The sequence below is a fragment of the Corvus hawaiiensis genome, chromosome 11 (assembly GCF_020740725.1).
Source record: "Corvus hawaiiensis isolate bCorHaw1 chromosome 11, bCorHaw1.pri.cur, whole genome shotgun sequence".
NCBI classification, from domain to species: Eukaryota; Metazoa; Chordata; class Aves; order Passeriformes; family Corvidae; genus Corvus; species Corvus hawaiiensis.
Genome location: NC_063223.1, coordinates 8,224,041 through 8,241,322, shown reverse-complemented (window position 1 = coordinate 8,241,322; position 17,282 = coordinate 8,224,041). Strand labels below are relative to the sequence as shown.

The 17,282-nt window shown below is 36.4% G+C and overlaps 1 protein-coding gene across 2 annotated transcripts in view; it reads right to left on the bottom strand.

The window, feature by feature from the left end:
- Positions 1 to 17,282, bottom strand: part of SUCLG2 (succinate-CoA ligase GDP-forming subunit beta) — a 114,076-nt gene that overhangs the window by 82,024 nt on the left and 14,770 nt on the right. Inside the window, exons 2-3 of one of the 2 annotated variants that reach the window (XM_048315766.1) lie at positions 12,196 to 12,284; positions 11,122 to 11,263 (exon numbers count right to left, since the gene is read on the bottom strand). In XM_048315766.1, the coding sequence (XP_048171723.1) occupies positions 11,122 to 11,263; positions 12,196 to 12,228 (175 nt within the window). In that variant the 5' untranslated portion in view covers positions 12,229 to 12,284. The remainder of the gene's footprint in view (positions 1 to 11,121; positions 11,264 to 12,195; positions 12,285 to 17,282) is intronic. The other variant, XM_048315765.1, reaches the window with a different exon arrangement.

The window sequence follows — 17,282 nt, the reverse complement described above, 5'->3', positions numbered from 1 at the left end:
TAAATTAGCCTAGAAAAATGAATATAAAAGCAAGAGAGAGGCATTAGCTTTTGGTTTGGCAATCAGCATTTGCAGGATAGGATGTATCTTAATGTGATGTGGAAACCAGCAAAGCTGTTTCATTTAGGCTTCCTGCAAGCTGAGCTCTGTGGGGATTTTGAAGGCAAGTATTATGCTTGGAAATCGAACTCTACATATTTTAATGAAATTGCACAGTCTAAACACCAAAAAGAGTGAGCAGTCATATAAAACAGTGGAATTTGGAACGTCCTCAATTACTCACATATAAATGGAGCTTTTCTGGGTAAAAATGAAAAATTGGAATAAACACCAACTTTGTTTGCAAAGAAAGAGAATGTGCAGCTGATTTAAGTGCCTTGAACCTATGTTGAACCTATAACAGGACTGACACAAGAGGTGAGTAAGTATATCTCAAATGGTCACACTCTTCGTGCACGGTGCTGTTCAGCACCTTCTCAGCTTCAGACAAGCAGGACCATGGATCAAATTCTGTCAAACTTGTCAGCAGCAGATGATCACACCTGTACACCAGCTTTATAACTCTGGGCAGCTGAGTGTGTAGGTTCAGCCAGTCTGCAATTTAAATGACAAGTATGTGACCTAAGCATCATCCCAATGGCCCCTCCTATGAATCCTCAAAAACAGATGCTTTGTGTCATCCTGACAACTGCTAAGCACTGGCTAATATTTCATTAACTTTAGGTCAGCAAGCTGCTTTACCACATCAGAAAACCCACTTCTCAGCTTCTGCAGAGTCATGTAATTGTGTCTGCCTGGTTTACGAATTAGACAAGGTAACAGCTGAAAATAAACCTACAGCAGATTATTCCTTCTCTCTATGCTGCTGAAAAGAGTTCCAGACTTTATTGACGTGTCAGATATGCAACAGGGCAATTTTTCTTTAGAGGCAACACTTTTGCATGATGTTTTGTTTGTGCTTCTGTCATTTGTTCCATTCCAACCTTCTCACTTCAAGGTCAAGTTCAGAACTGATATCTAAGGCAGTATAAATTACACTTGTATAAATCGTGGTTACAGTTTACTCTCAGAAAGTCTTTTGCAGTATAATTTACTTAATAGTATGCAAAAGAAGAAGGCTCTAAATAGCTAAAACAATTCCTAGAGACAAAAGAACATATAATTAGTGTTGCCTTACCTGCTGTTAACTGCACTAATTGCATCCTTTCTGCACAACTGAAAATTCCGACATCATCGAGACATCTTCACTGATATGCAACTCGTGTTAAATTACCCCTGAACCTTGGCCCTTAAAAGTCTCTCTCCAGTATTTAAGTTGACTGGTTTATTTTGTTTCTTCATCAGCAAAGAGATTTCTGAAGGAATACTCACTCCAGTCTGTACAAGTCCAGACATCTCACTATTTACAGGACACTAAACATCAGAAACTCAATATAAAACCCAGCCATAAATCGGAACCCATAACATCAAAATTGTGAAAATAGTCACAAAGCTGCATAAGCTCAGCAACACAGGAGACTCATCTTGTAAACCAACAACATAAAATATGAAAACACATGAAAGTTTTTCATTTTAAAATTGTAAAATAACTTTTCTATACAAACATCTTTAAGCACCTAACTTGGTTTCTTACGGATCAAAGAAACAACTAAATAAATACTATCTGCATATGCACTTCAAATAGGAATGTGACTCAAAAGATAAAATAAGTAAGTTATTTATAGTATATATTAATCATCATATTTAAATGGAAGATTACTTTATTGCATGAGACGTAAGTTTATATTTAATTGGGGAAGGGGAGAGATTGCATAAGACTAGTTTTTCCTAAGACAGTCAAATTTGCAGTGATCAGCCTCAAGTCTCTCTTGTTCCTCTTCTATTACAACATATCCAAGCAAAAGCTGTATTACACTGAATGCAAGATGTGGAAAGGCCAGTAAGAAAATCAACCACACTGAACATTCTAATGAGCTAAACCAAAAAACTGGATACAGGATTTATCTGTGGTAACAAGAACAAGAGGAGCAGATGTGGCGTCAGGACTGTTGTGACGATAATCTGTGGGGACAAAGCACAACACACCAAGATTAGGAAAGCTATTACTAAACTATACAGATGAGTAACTGGAGGAATAGAGGGGTAAGGCTTGGCAGGGAGTAGAGGGGAGTGCAGTGCAGCAGTGGGAATCTTCCCAGTGACTTTAAATTGTAAACTGTTTATACAGCAAACTGTTTGTGGTTGCCTTTCTCTTCTCTTTCTCCAAAACCCCCAAGGCTGTTCTTAAGTATTTAGAACAATAAATATATTTAAGATTTATCGCCTGTATTTTAGCCATATTCATCTTACTCAGGTGAGCAGTGCAACTAAGCCCAGGGGAGGTGCAAGAAAAATGTTCCCCTTCATAATGATGCACGGAACAAAAGCTGACTTTAACTGTAGGACCAGGGAGAGTATACCACATATAGGTAAAACTGTCAACTTCAGATTTTTCTTAATAAAACAAAAATCACTTAAAATAAGAGCATAGCTAACTTCTGAACACGATTCTCACTAAATGTTTTTTGTGATGACACTCTCAAGGGTTAGAGCATCATTTAAAATATACTGTGATGCAGAGAGTCAGATAATATCTCCCAGTTGAATCCAGCAGGGTTACAAAGACACATTTTGTATTCATAAATGTGTTGAAATATTTTACTTTTCTTGAACTGCAAATATTTGAAGAAATGTAGATAAACATATTTAAAATTCACAGCACTTTCTCAAATATGAAGTAGCAGATTAACAAAATGTCAGAACATCCTTAGCTTCAAAAACTGCTCTACCATTTTAGGTAGAGATTATCTACCAGAAAAAAAAAAATAATCACAGCCTCTTATGATCATACTTCTCAACTGCTGATATATTCAACTTGTAATTTACTCCCATCTTTAAAGATAAAACAAGCTCTTGCAAGTCATCCTAACCTTTGCAAAATACTAGTTATTATTACCTCATTGACTGGAGGAGGCTAAGGAGGAAATAGGGGATGGGAATCATAGTATGGAGGCTGGATGCTGGGTGTTCCCTGAGCTTCATATGAGGTGAAAGGTTAGTTGTGACAGATTCCTGGCTTGGTTCAAAATCATGTGCTTCTATAGCAAATGTACAAGTTAATATCCTTACTTGTCAATCCAGCCCATCCTAAACCACCACCTAGTCCATTAAAGACAAAAGGTGTTATAAATTTAACAGAAACAACTGACAAATTTTAAAAAAGTAACTTTCCCAAATAAATTATATATAGAAAGTGGATAACTAACAACAATATCTTCCTGCTGCACCCTGTGTCACTTGGGGGACACTACAGGAGATTAGGGAAATTGTGACAATGCCAATTATAAACTATCCTATTTTAGGACTGCCATCATTCTCGCTTAGATTTTATTCAACATGATTTTGCTACTAGTCCTTCCACTGAAAAGTTTAAATGAAAAACAGGCATAAACATCAATTTTGTATTTGAGACCCCTATACATGGGATTATCCACTGAGACTGATCACATAGAAGATGCAGCACTACACAGCACAGAGTAACAAACAAGGAAAATAAGAAAAAAAACCAGAGAAGAATGAAACTTGCTTTCAGTGACTGTCCCCAAATATTTAGAAGCTGATGGGCATCTAGAGAGTGCAGAAGGAGTGATTTCTCTCCTTTACACAGCTGCTAATACTACAGAGAAAACGTTGTTTAGTATTTCGTATTATTATACATATTCATATATATACATATACATTTCATATATTATACATAAAGTGTGTCTAATGGTTCCAATTTCATGCATAAAAAAATGACAATTTCATGCAGCTGCTTCTCAATTACGCATCTGGTTATTGTTTTGCAGCTGCAAAACTACCTTGAAGAACCATAAAATATGGTGTGACAAGAGTGGAATAAATACCAGCAGTCATCTTGTACCTTTCTTGTAAAACTGCATTTTTTACCACCTGATAAAATTCTTGAATCAAGAATTTGATTGGTTTTGAAATGAAAAACCTGTAATTTCTGTTGCCTCCTTCTTTTATGAACGAAAATCCAGTAGTGTACTTAACACAACTGAAATTTGCAAATGCCCACACTCTGTGGCACACATTATGTTTTGAATTCAGTACCCCATTTCTAGAGTATTTTTGACTTTGTGTTTTACTTTCAAGTAGTTATTTTGGTAATTTGATCAGAAATCCAACACAGAGAACAATAAGTCAGCTCAACATTAGTGTCAAACATCTGAAATGAGATTTTGATTTGTTAGCCCCCAAGCCATTACTCATATTACTATAAATCTATTGAATATGAAGACATTTGGTGACAAAGAATGGTTATAAAATATCTAACTAATGTAAGCAGTCTCAAGCTTGCATTTACTGACTCACACTCAGCATGTAATTCTCTAATGAAGGGAACAGATAATAAAAACAAAACAATTTGTTTTCCGTAACACTGCATTTCAAATTAACTCTTTCTGTAATTCCTCTGGAGACAGAGGGTCCTGCAAAGAATTTTCATATCTAAAATATTAAAAAAGCCACAATTTGTAAGTTAACTTGAAACAGAAAGGTTCAACTTGAAAAAAAAACAATACCCAGTGGTGAGCTTTGACAAAACCTATTATTAATTTTCTTTGGAAAAGAATAAAACTCAAACTCCCAGTTAGGGAAGCTGCAAATTTCTCTGCCTGTTTTTCCTGGCATGCAGGATGCAACACATGTGGCCGTTACCAACAAATGCATATGTGGTTCCACAGCTGCCTGGTTTCCACAGAGGTGCCAAGGCTTTATGTGGAAAAACATTGCTGAGCTGCAGAGGTGGAATGAACAAGCAGGAAAGCAAAGGCAGAAAGCCCTTGCAGGGTGTACCAAGGGTGCTGGACTGCTTAAATACTGCTGCACATGGAAGTTTGCCACTTCTCTGCCACCTCTGTGAAGCAGTTTCTTAGCATGAGACACAGAGGGAGAAGGTAAGCAAAGGGGAGGGAGCACAAGCAGGAATTGCAAGATTCAAACCCAACCAACCCATGCACACAAGGAGGAGAAAGCAGCAGCACTTTAGGGCTCCTATCCAGGGGAATGGTCCTGGAGCACCAACTGGGATTGAGTGTGAAATCCTCAAATGAAATCCTAATTCCACCTTGACTGTGCTTTGTGCAGTTCAGCTTCCAAGACAGATTAAGTTAAAGCACCAAAAATAAAAAGAACTACTATGCATAGGTGCTTTACTCTTGGTTTGTTCTGCAGCTGTATCACAGCTAATTCCCCAGGACTTTCTAACAAACTCCCTAGCAAAGCACGTTTGGTGAACAGAACCCTTTAACACCTTTCCTAGCTCCTCTGATTTTCTATGACTGATCTTTTTCATCCAGTAGATGTAAAGGTAATGAGGTAAGATGAGGTAAATAAATTGGATCACTGACATATTGATTACCAAGCCTCCTACAAAGAATTACTTTAACTGCAGCAAACAACATGTTGCCTTCATAATTTTTACTCTACTTTACTATTTTCATCATTTTCAGACACAAGTGAGAATTTTAAAGTTGTTCACACAACCGTAATATTTCAGAATTTTTTCCAAAAATTACATCATTGCAACATGGACAAATGTAGGAAAAAACTATTATTTGAACAATATTATTTGACAATATTTAAATATAATTTAAACCTTGGTTACCAATCAGTGTTTGTCTTCTGATCATACACAGAAACATTACTTTCTATGATTGCCAAATCAAGCAAATGTGGGTCTGAGCAAGCAAAAAACCAGTATGCATACAAATGGTTTTTAGCAGTACACAACTGCTAAATATGCACTCTAACTATGCTAAATAGGGTAACAACTGACTGTTTAGCACAAAAAAAAAAAAAAAAAAGGAAGAGGATTTTCTCAATCAGAACTCATAAAGTGGGAGAAGGGTTGAGGAAGAAATGAGCAAAGGGACACAGGGAGGAAAGTGCTCTAAGAAACAACAGGGAACTGAACAAGGGACAAAAAGTAAAACTGCAGACGTTGACAAATTTTGTGGAGCTTTGAACTGATGCATTCAAGGGATGCCTATGAAGACTGCAAATAACGGAGTATTAACAGGTATTTTCTATCACTGAGAAGTGCCTGGAAAATGCAAATTCACTCTAATCTTAGATTTCATCACTCTGACAAGGCAAAATCCATTAAGTGGAATAGAGAAATACTCATACTCAGTAACAGTGAACGTGGTCCAAAGGCAGCTCATCCACCACCAGTTTTCTACTAAATTTAAAAGACTTTTCTAAATACTTACCCATCTGAGAATAGAATCGTATTAGTCAATAACTTACAGAATTATTTTGCCTGAAAGAACAGTTTCAGAAAGCTATAATTTAAGTCTAAGGAACTTTAATAAAAGCTGTCAGAGAAAATGAGAGGACTTGTGGAAGAGCTGTTCCTCACCAGCAAGCAAGTTCTCTGTGTACAGTTCCCTGGAATGCTATTGCAGCAACACACGATTTTTCCATGTATGCAGAAAAGGATAACCTGAGTGGCTCTAAAAAATAACTAGCTATAACCACTCAGTCCATGAGGGTTTTTGAGAAATAACTCATTATGCACAGGTGAAAAATTATTACTTCACAGTGAAGCACACAATGGAAAGAAATAAGGAAATCATAGAAATGCTGAAAGAAGCAATTTTTCTATCTATCCTGATGGACAGAAACAGAGAGGAAATTAAATCGCATAAGCAATCCCATGATGACAGTAAAAAAAGATCAGCTAAGTAGCCAAGTTTCTCAAATAAAATTTTCTATAGAGGGCCACTCTGTACAGGATACTCATAGAAAAGCTCTTCCTGATATAACAAAAAAGAGCCTGAATTCGCATTTCAAATATCCTCAGAAACATCAGGTTTAAGGATGTTTTTCATTTTCCCAGCATAAAAGCTTATCACCAACAAATTCTTCATAATCTACACAAAAAGGACAAACCTAAAGGTCAATTTTTGAACCCTTCTAAACGTAAATTTCAAGTGGTTTTCTCAACTTGTACTAGAGAGGTGAATTTTCAGATAAGGGATCTAAAACAGCATCTAAAAATGCAGCCTTCCCTTTAAATTAAAAAGCCATGGGAAGAAAAAAACCTCAGGAGCTGAGATAGGAAGGAGACTGGTGCTCACATGACCAAGAACTCTTTCAATATTCTGAAAAATGGTGAATAATAGGTGACAGGTAAATGACCTCATGAAAAGATGCTTCAATAAACATTTTCTGTTCTTTATAAAATACATGTTTACCTCTCCAGCCTGATATAAAAAGCATGCCTTCAGTCCAAAGCTGAATTTTATGAGTTCCCTCATGCATAAGCAATAGAAATAGGACATGCAGAGGCTATGTTTTGTTTTATTTCTTTTTAAAAGAAGAGTGAATAAAAACCTTGCACTCAATTGAACTGCATTTCTCTGTGATAGAGTGTGAACACTGCACCTGACTGACTCCTAAATGTAATGAAACACTAAGTGGCAACAGGCAGCATTCTATTGCTTTTGTTAAAATTCAGAAAAAGAAACACATGCCAAGCTCCTGGCATCGATTTAGGACTGTCAGCAGTGCCAGCCACCTCTAAATTCTCTACTGATATAAAGAGCCAAATGACAGTGCACAGCAACCCCCTCCAGCATAATTACAACCCCTCTCAGCTTTGCCCACCTCCTAGTTTAAAATGATGGGTCCCTTAATAACCTCTCCATCAGGCAGAGCACGAGACTTAAGGGCTTCTGCTGGAAGAGCCCAGAGCAAATGATGGCCCTGCAATGATGCACAGTGCAGGCAGGGGCAATGCACACACCCTCAGGGGTACACATATCATATATAAGGATTATTTCCTTAGGTATTGCTACTACAGTACAACAGAAAAGAAACAGCAAGTAAGGAAATGCCTTCTCTGGCTAAACAAGCCCTAAATTAAGTGAGAATTAGATCAGAAGACTTGTGAGTTAATACAAAAACGGCCAGATGAGCTTATATTTCAGACAAAAACTTGGCTCCCAAATATTTCACTTTTTTTCCTATTAAATAGTTGCACTGGAATTGTAAGAACTTGTCTACAAATTGAGTTTCTTCAGAGAGCAGATCAAACAACACAATACTGTGCAGCAAAACAGCACAACATCTTTTTCATTCTTCTCTTGAAAACCAAGGAATTTTAACATAAACCAGAAAACTATTTTAACTGAATTTCTTGGCAGTCTGTAAATATTTCCTTCCCTACAAGAGTTACACCTGAAAATTGCTTAGCACATAGAAGGCAATGAATTCCTTGGGGCTTAATTCTGTATTCTTTATTGTGTACGACTTCTTTTGAAGTCGGTATTAGTGACGTCATGTTAATTTTCTTCACATCTGCCATTCTTATCTTAGAAGGGGAAAAAAAAAAAAAATCAATCCTTTCTTTCCATTAAAAATTCCTTGTAGACTCCCTTTTATGCAGTTGGTAAGTTTTGAAAGTCTTTGAGAAAATTAACATTCAGTGTACATATTAATAAAAATAGAGAGAAACAGAGGAAATGAGCAAAGTGTAACAAAACTGCTGATACTGGATAAAGGCAAACCCTTTCAAGAAGACATGCATTAACACCTTCCCGCAAGTGAAGACAGCAGCAAAAATCATCTAATCTCATCTTTTTCCATTGCATCAACAGGAAATCCAACAATAGCAGAACTGGTGAGCACATGCCCTGCAGCAGTAAAGACAGCTCTATCAAGCACAAAATAGTTGGTAAAATTGTGAAATTAAATTGTGAATTCCAGACTTTATGCAGAATTCCATGACAGAAATTCCTATCCCCTTATCTGTACCCCTTTATCACACACAGACCCGTATGAGTGAGGTAATGCTGTAAGAATATAAAGGCTATAGAAAGAATTTCCCTTCACAAGAAAAATACTGTACCTTTGACTTTCAAGTTTTGAGAACTTTATCCTATTTTTATCTCTAAAATATGTTGACAAGCATCTTCTCTTGTTTGAAGAAGCCAAAGTTAAGGACAGCTGCAATGTGGCACACAACACCTAAACCATCCGATTTTGACCAGGACTTGACAGAGGAGGTTGGCCTCTCCCCATATTTTACTGCAGAATGCCTGTCTATCAACAGCATCCCCAAACTGCCTTCACCAGTTATTTTACTTCATAATATTTCGTGCCTCCTGTGGGCTGAACTTTCCTGTTGTGCAGGTAAGTTTCAAAGTGTGCAGACAAACCTGAGTGACAGAGACAATATTAATCTGAGGGATCATAAAGAACATAATAAACCTGGCAAAATCTTGGAACAACAATGACTGTGGTAGCAAAACTGATGCTCTTGTTGATTCTTAGTTTTCAAAGTCTTAGAGGTGTTAGAAGTACAAGGACAGCACACCATCAGAATGATTACGAGGATGTTGTTAATTATAAAGTGGATCAATGGAGTGTCAGTCATTCCAACATGAAATAGATTCCACACCATAAACCACAATTCTTTCATGCTCAGTAGTGCACCATGGCTGAATGCAACTACATCAAACGAAGAAAGGCACCACTAACTTACACTTTCTGAAGTGCAAACGAGCCCACACAATTAAAATAAAATTTACCTGATAAAGTTGCAAGAGCAAATATGTTTTGGTTCTGGATTTTACTTTTGATTATTTAAACACTGTTTGTCTGTTTTTAGTAGACAGGTATTTCTGTGATTTGCAAAGCAAGCAAGCTAGAGAGGTTATTTAAAATAAACTTAGCATCATAAAACAGAGGAGGTTCACTGCCTTTAATGGAGTAATTTATTTCTCCAAACAGTCATAGAGATCAAGAATAGCAATAGTTATTGGACAGACTAATCCATTTATGAGTCCAATCATGAAGAGGAGAGTTTAAGTGCTGTAAGACTGGTGATAAACCTGCCACAGCTTCAGTTAGCATTCCTTGATTTTCTCAGACATCCAGACATGAGGAAACATTCCAATTTTATGTGCTTTGCTTTGTGTCCAACTCTTCCATTTTGTACTGCTAAATGACCATAACACTTGCACTTAATTTTTTGTTTCAGATATATTTTCAAATATACTGATTGTCATAACAAGGCTTTGATCACTGAAAAATGTATCAACTTAATGAAGTTCTAGAGATTGAACAAGCCATTATGCTAATGCTAGTCAGCTACTTGAGCTCTGATAAGATCTTGGATATGAGAAAGTTGTGTTAATTTACCTTCCAGTGTGCAAAATTGAAATGCATTTAACTAAGTGGCCTGTGCATTAGGTAAAGCATAAACCAAAAAACCTTCCTGTTACCACACAATTAGACTACAATAATGTCTGGCCTCTGGCATTTTGATGTCTGATATATTAACAAAAGCTAAATGAAAAGAGGAAAACTGTACAAACTACTCAACTTTAAAAAGAAGAAAAATTATTTCAGAGTTAGAATGGATTGACAAAGTACTTCAACACTTTCTTTTTGAGAAAAAAGCTATTACATAAATCCATTTCTGACCCACATTATCATCTTACGTTCACCATGCTAGAATGAGGATGTTGCTAGAAAACCAAAATAAAGTTCCAGAAGCAGGGTCTTCTCTCCAAGCCACTGTCACATCCTTTCACGATGGTAACTCAACTCACCTTTTCTATTTCTTCATATGGACACACACACATTAACAAATATCCTTAGATATTTTAAAAATATCCTTATATTTTTAAAATGGAGAGGCCACAACCTTTTCCTTTCTTTGCTTTTTAATAGAGCAAATTTTTGTTTGAAAACAGCTTTTCACACCAGTTCATTTATTTCAGTTCCTTAAGTTATATCAAATATGCAAAAAAAAAAAAAATTTCCTCAGCAACTATTCATGACATTCTGAATTATTATGTTAATTAAAGAACTCATGTTACATGCTGCATGCAAAACTTTTGAGAAATAAAGTTCTAAGTATTGCTGCTATAAACTTGTTCACATACAAAATTAAGCATTTTCAGTAAGCATGAATTTAAAGACTGTTTAAACTTATTAGAAAACAATTTATTTTCCAGATTGCTATCCAGTGAAGCAGAGTTCTCCCATTATCAGGCAACTTACTCAGTCTCTGAGCAGCCTCCAGGGCATCATTTGCAGAATCAGCTACAAAGAATCTCTGAACTGTAACCCCATGGTCTGCCATTATTTTTTTGCTTTGGTACTCCTGCAGGTTGAGCCATCGTCTGGGGGTTAATTGAACAGTCTAGAAAAAACAAGAGGGGAAAATAACACAATGCTCATTAAGAACAGTTCATGAGACAGCCCACTGAGATCTTCAACCTTACAGTTATCTCAAACCAGCAGTTAAACAATGCCCAGAGAAAAGGTAAAATCCATATTGATTTACCTAAGTGCCTTTTCTTAACATTTGTGCATCCCAAGTATTCTGAAAGTTACAGATATTTTTTTAAAAGCTACACAAGGCTCACTTGGCCAGACAAAATGTCTTGCATTTAATATCAAGGCAAATTTGGCTTGAAATCTAAAGTCTATTTATGTTTTCACATTATCCTCTGCTATAAAAATACTAACAGACTGTTACATTAAAACAAATCCAGTTTCATATTAAATATCCTTACTATATGACATTTCATCTAATTCCTCCCTATAAAATTATTTCCACTGATTCTCTGTGTTTCTTGAAGCATATCTGAGAAGAAAAACAACTGACATGGAGTTAGCATTATTCTGTAAGAAACTATACACTAATACACATATTTTCAGTGGTCTGCTATCTCTGCTTTGTTTGTTGTGCTTCTAAGTAGGTTTTGTTGAGCACACCAGCACAGCCACATCAGCCATGCAAGGCCAACAACAGCTGGAGAAGACTTCCCTCCTCATTCCCAACATGCCAGTTTAGGTATCCCCGTGGGAATATAAAGATATCTACATCCCATGGGTACAAAGACACAGCAGCCTGACACACACAAAGACATCACATCAGCTTGTGCTGGCAGGAAACCTTGAAACACTAGAGAAGTCACAAGATCTTTACTGAATGGTTTTAAGAAAGGACACATTCTCCACACAGGAAAAATTATTTCACACAAAAGCAATAAATAAGGAGCTGGAGCTGACTCCTGGCAATGGTATAACGGCAAAGGTGGAGCTGGCTCCTGGCAATGGTATAATCACCTTTTGTGCCAGCAAAAGATGCTTTTCCCACATGGAGAGACAAACTGCTGTCCTCCTGGCAGCCAGCCACAATCAATTCTTGGCTTCTCCTGAAGTAAGAAACACAGCATGCAAGCCAGTGCTATGTATTTAGAAATGTTAGACAAAGAGGATTATTTACTATACTAATGCTTTGATTTCTAGCAGCATGATAAAAAAAATTATTAACCTTATGCAACTTTATACTGAAAACAAAACCCCTTCATGCTAAAGTCTTCCAGTAACACACATGCTCTCACAACACTCAAGGTTTACAGGCTGAGTTGCCTCAAAAGCAAACTCTCATCTGTTCTATTCTCTTTGAAACACAGCACAAAAGACTGATGCATAAAGAAAACACCAACCCATTTTTTACAGTATATAACTGCATGTTTTCTGTAAAAGTGACTCCGACTGAACCTGAACAGTTAAAAATAGCTCAGGATGACATTTTAAATCCTTTTATCCATAACCTCATTAACATATTTTAGAGGAACAAAATGACATTGTCAGTTTGCTCTACGGCTATCTCTAATTCTACACATCATACAGACACCTCATATGATTTATATTCCTCCACGCTCTTCACAGACAATGTGTTATTACAGTTATGCAATGCTTCAAATGTAGGGTCAAAATTTAAAGTCCCTTTCATAATTGTTGACATTTGTTTTCCTATTATAAATTCTCTGGTAGGCTCTAACAATTATTACTTCAGGATCATTTCCACAAAGGGATTAACACTGGGGGCCAGGAGGGACCCTTTCAATTTATCTAAAAATTTCTACAGATCAGTAATACAGCTGATAAAATCTCGGTCACTGGTTTTATAATTTAAGACCAAGTCTTCAAAACAGCTTTTATTCATAACTTAGAACAATAAATCAATTTCACATGTATGTATTATGAAGCTGATCTAAATCAAATAAATAAGAAGGAAAACATTCAAAAAATTTCATTCTGGGGAAGACTTTTATGGCTGTTGCTTGATGGGAACTGCAGTGACCTCTGCTCCCAAACACCTCTCGGCACTTTATGGGTGCTTTTGGGATACAACAGATATTTTACAACCCAAAAATATAACTCAAAATGTACCGCAGAGATACTCCATTGATGGGATGCTAAAAATCTTATTACATATGCATGAAGTGCAGACATACATAAGCATAAGGACAAATGTTCTCTTATAAAAGTTGGACAATTCATATTAAGATATTATGACACTATTTCTTTCCTAAATTATGAACCAGGCCAGTCTGAGGAACACAGAAAGGAAATAAGAGAATAATTCCTTCGAAAAGTGTCAAAGCAGTCCTAAGGGTGATGAGACAAAGGTCTGCTCAAGAACTGCTGGCACAGAAAAGCAAAGCCTACAAACTCCAGGTTAGTGAGCACATTTTTTTCACCCCCTGCTATATTACATAATTCTAAGACAGACTGTCTTACTGAGTGCCAACTTTTTGAGGACTTTCAATCAAGTTATTGCAGAAAAAAACTCCCAGTTGTGAATGAACTGCTTGATAAAATTAATAAGTGTCTGAAGTCTGTACCAGAAGCTCTGAAGAACAAGGAACAGGAAAATCTTGCTTTAAAGCCCTTGCAAGATACACACAGTATGTCATGAGAACAGCAGGAAAACTAAAGCAGTTACAAGAGATGAAATAAAGCACAAGCTTTGAATCTGCAAAGGTGACTGCTCTTTCAAGACCATCTTGAAAAATCAAAACAGCTGTGGACATACATTTTAGGGTGACGACAAAAAAAAAGTGACCATGTAAACTTAGAAACATGAGTAAACAGATGATTCTTTGAACCAATTCCCAACCCAAAGATGTTTTCGTTGCAATAAATCTGTATCTGAATTTATACAAGAATCTTGAATCCCTACCCTCCAAATACATTTATACCAAGGATTCTCAAAAATTTCAGATGGGCTTCAAATAGCCCATTTTAGGCATTTCTTGGGCATCATAAACTTTTATGCATTCTACAGATAAATCCACACCTGAGACTGACAGTAAGAGTGGTAATGCACAAAGGTACAGCTTAAAAAAACCTTAGGGAAGAGTCTAAAAAGGTCTGAGAGAAAGCAATTTCCCATAGGTAGTCTTTTACAGGCAGCCATAATCCAACCCTTCCCCCTGAAAGTTATCAGAAGGAGACTTTAATTTGGCACAGAACACAACTCTGCCATCACCTGTCTTTGTATTGCTTATTCTCCTGTTTTACAGCTCTGTTTCATTGTTCGCAGCAGCATCGAACAGCACTGCTAGATTTGCCAATTCAGTTCCAGCTCTCAACAAAGACAGACTCAAGAATTAGATGGTAAATCACCATGAGAAAAATAATCTCAATCTGAAAGAGGGAATGGGGAAGCAACTAAAAGAGAACCTAAAGCACAGGAATGCAGAGCCCAGCTTTTAGTAATTTCTGTTCATTATTGATTCTCACCACCTTCTATTCCCAGTTTATCCCTGCTTGAATACTTTTATCTCCTCCCCCCACATATTAGTCAGAAAACACCAGAGGTCTCTCAGATCTTTCCATGAAGCTCTGTCCCAGTTGAAAGCCAGGATGTTCCAGCAGTTCAAGATGTGTCTGTGCTTCATCTGTTTCCTTATTGCAAGGTTGGGCTGGAGCACAAGGAGTAGATCCTGTCCCACCAGCCTGCGAAGAAGAGACTGGAAATTGTGTGTGGACTTCAGTAAACCCTGACTCCCTGTGTGACATCTCTTCTTTCATCTTCATAAGATGACAGACAAAAAATGAGAAAATTTTCCATTGATGGTATTTTTCTGTTATCCTTCATATGGGAACTTCATGTTGTGTATTGATGTACACATTGTAGATGCAGAGTGGCTCTTATTTGAGATTCAGATCTGCCTGGTAAATCAAAAGGTGCTTTTGTTTTTTATTTTTAAACCACAAATAAGGTTTAAGAATAAATCAGTTTGTAAAACTAAGAAAACATTACTAGCAGTACACAGAAAATAAAATGTTATTTAAAATAATAAAGCTTTAAAGAGGAATTAAATTCATCCTAATAAGATATTCCTTAAGATTGAATTTCTAACATAAGTGCTTATCAAAGAGATTAATATACTTAAACAGGGTTCTTTTACAACTGATAACATTTCCTGAGAGCCTGACAACAACATCAAAAATCCCAAAACTCAAGTAAGTGGAACAAAAGGCCTCAACTGAGCAGTAACATGAAGTGAGATGAAGTCAGAATTATTTAATCAAATACAAATTTCAAACCACATTTTTCTCCTGCTGGCTAGAATTATTTGGCATTTTCCAAAAGCACAAAGGATTGGTTGGGTTTCACTTCTAATCTTCCTTCCCTTCTCCAACCTCCAAGATTTTTGTTACCAGTCAGAATCACACTAATGTAGAACAAAAGTACATAGAGTAAGGAGGATTTAGAAAACTGCTGTTACTAGGAATTGCATATTTTGTTATGGACAAGTCTTCCATTCAAAGTTCCTTTTCTATATAAGCAGAGACAATGTTTGGTCCCACATGATTAAATGAGTGGCACACACATCAAGAAATCAAACATTTCTTTTTGATCATCTTGACAAGGTCAGGTGTTGCAGAATTGCATCAGTGGTTTATTGACTACTGCTAGAGAAAAAATTGATTCTTCATATAACCTGCAATAATCTCTAATTTACCTCCTCTTTGTTTGGTGGTTTGGTTTGGTTTTTTTTTTCATAAATGCTGAAGACTCTGCAGAAATAATGTATTTGGATAGCAGTTGCATTATTCTTCCACTGTTCCATGTGCCAATTCTTTAGCAGTCACAAGACAAGAAAAAAAGTTGTATTATTTAAATAATAAGGGCTAAAAAAATAACAACTTAGTTAAACAGGAGTGGAACTACAAATACATTTTCTAGCAGAAATTTGCTTCTGCTAGAAGCAAACAAAAAAAACCCACCCCAAAACCAAAAAACACTAAAAAAAAAACCCCAAAAGCCCAAACAGATTTAGAAAACACTGCAGCAGAGACATCGTGGTTACATATGCAGCATTAACTACTCTGATGCACAATATCTTTCAGATGACCCAGGAGGTATCTTTTGAGTGCTTACTTTTGGAAAAAGAAAGCACATGCTCATAAAACCAGAAGAAACTGTCTTAACACGTTCATCAAGAAGTTTGCAAGTTGCATGTTAACTACTTCAGCAAAACTCTGCTCGAAAATAAATGCTCCATATAAGCACAAAACAGGAGCAGCATCAGTAAACCCAAACTTCATCAGATGATGTCACTGATTAATTCTTACCTGAACCTATACACTCGGTGTAAGGTTTTCTCATTCTTTGGCCTCCCTGGTAAAATGTCCAAGGCTGACTTTTAAAAATAGAATAAATATAATAGAATCTTAAGCGTGTTCTGTAACAAGTATATGAAAAAGCTGTCAAAAAGAATAACTGAAGGGTCAAGTCTGACAAGCAACTGAAAATTCAAATTATATCCTCTATTACGACTGAGGCCTCTTGGTCTTAAAAAAACCAAATTTAAAAAAATTTAGTGCCATTTTATGCCTAATTCCACATGAAACTACCTCAGCTAACCATCCACAACTATGTATTTCACCTTATCAAGTCCAGTGTTCATGTGTAGATCATTTCCCTAAAAAAATCTCAAATACCGGTTTTCCCTTGGTAAGACTCTCCAGGTCAAATCTCTACTTTTGTAAAATGCCAAACAATTCTAGTCTGGGGAAGAGAATCCAGTGTTAATCAACACTATTAAGGAAAACAAAACCACCACTAAGCAAATTTCTAGGATAATTGAACATCCCTTGACACACCTATATAATTTGAGCAGCTCTACTGTTTTCATTAACATAGCTTAATGCATTTTATTGCATAACTGTTAAAAGGAAGACACACTTTAACATCCAACATTTCCTTTTCATTTGAAGTACGAATGGAAGTCAGTATTAATATCACAAAACAAAGATGGACCTCTGAAAAGCACCTGGCAGTAAAGCTGGTCAAATAAACGCCCACTTCTTTCTTCCTCCTCTGTTGCTCCACTGATGCCAAGTACCTT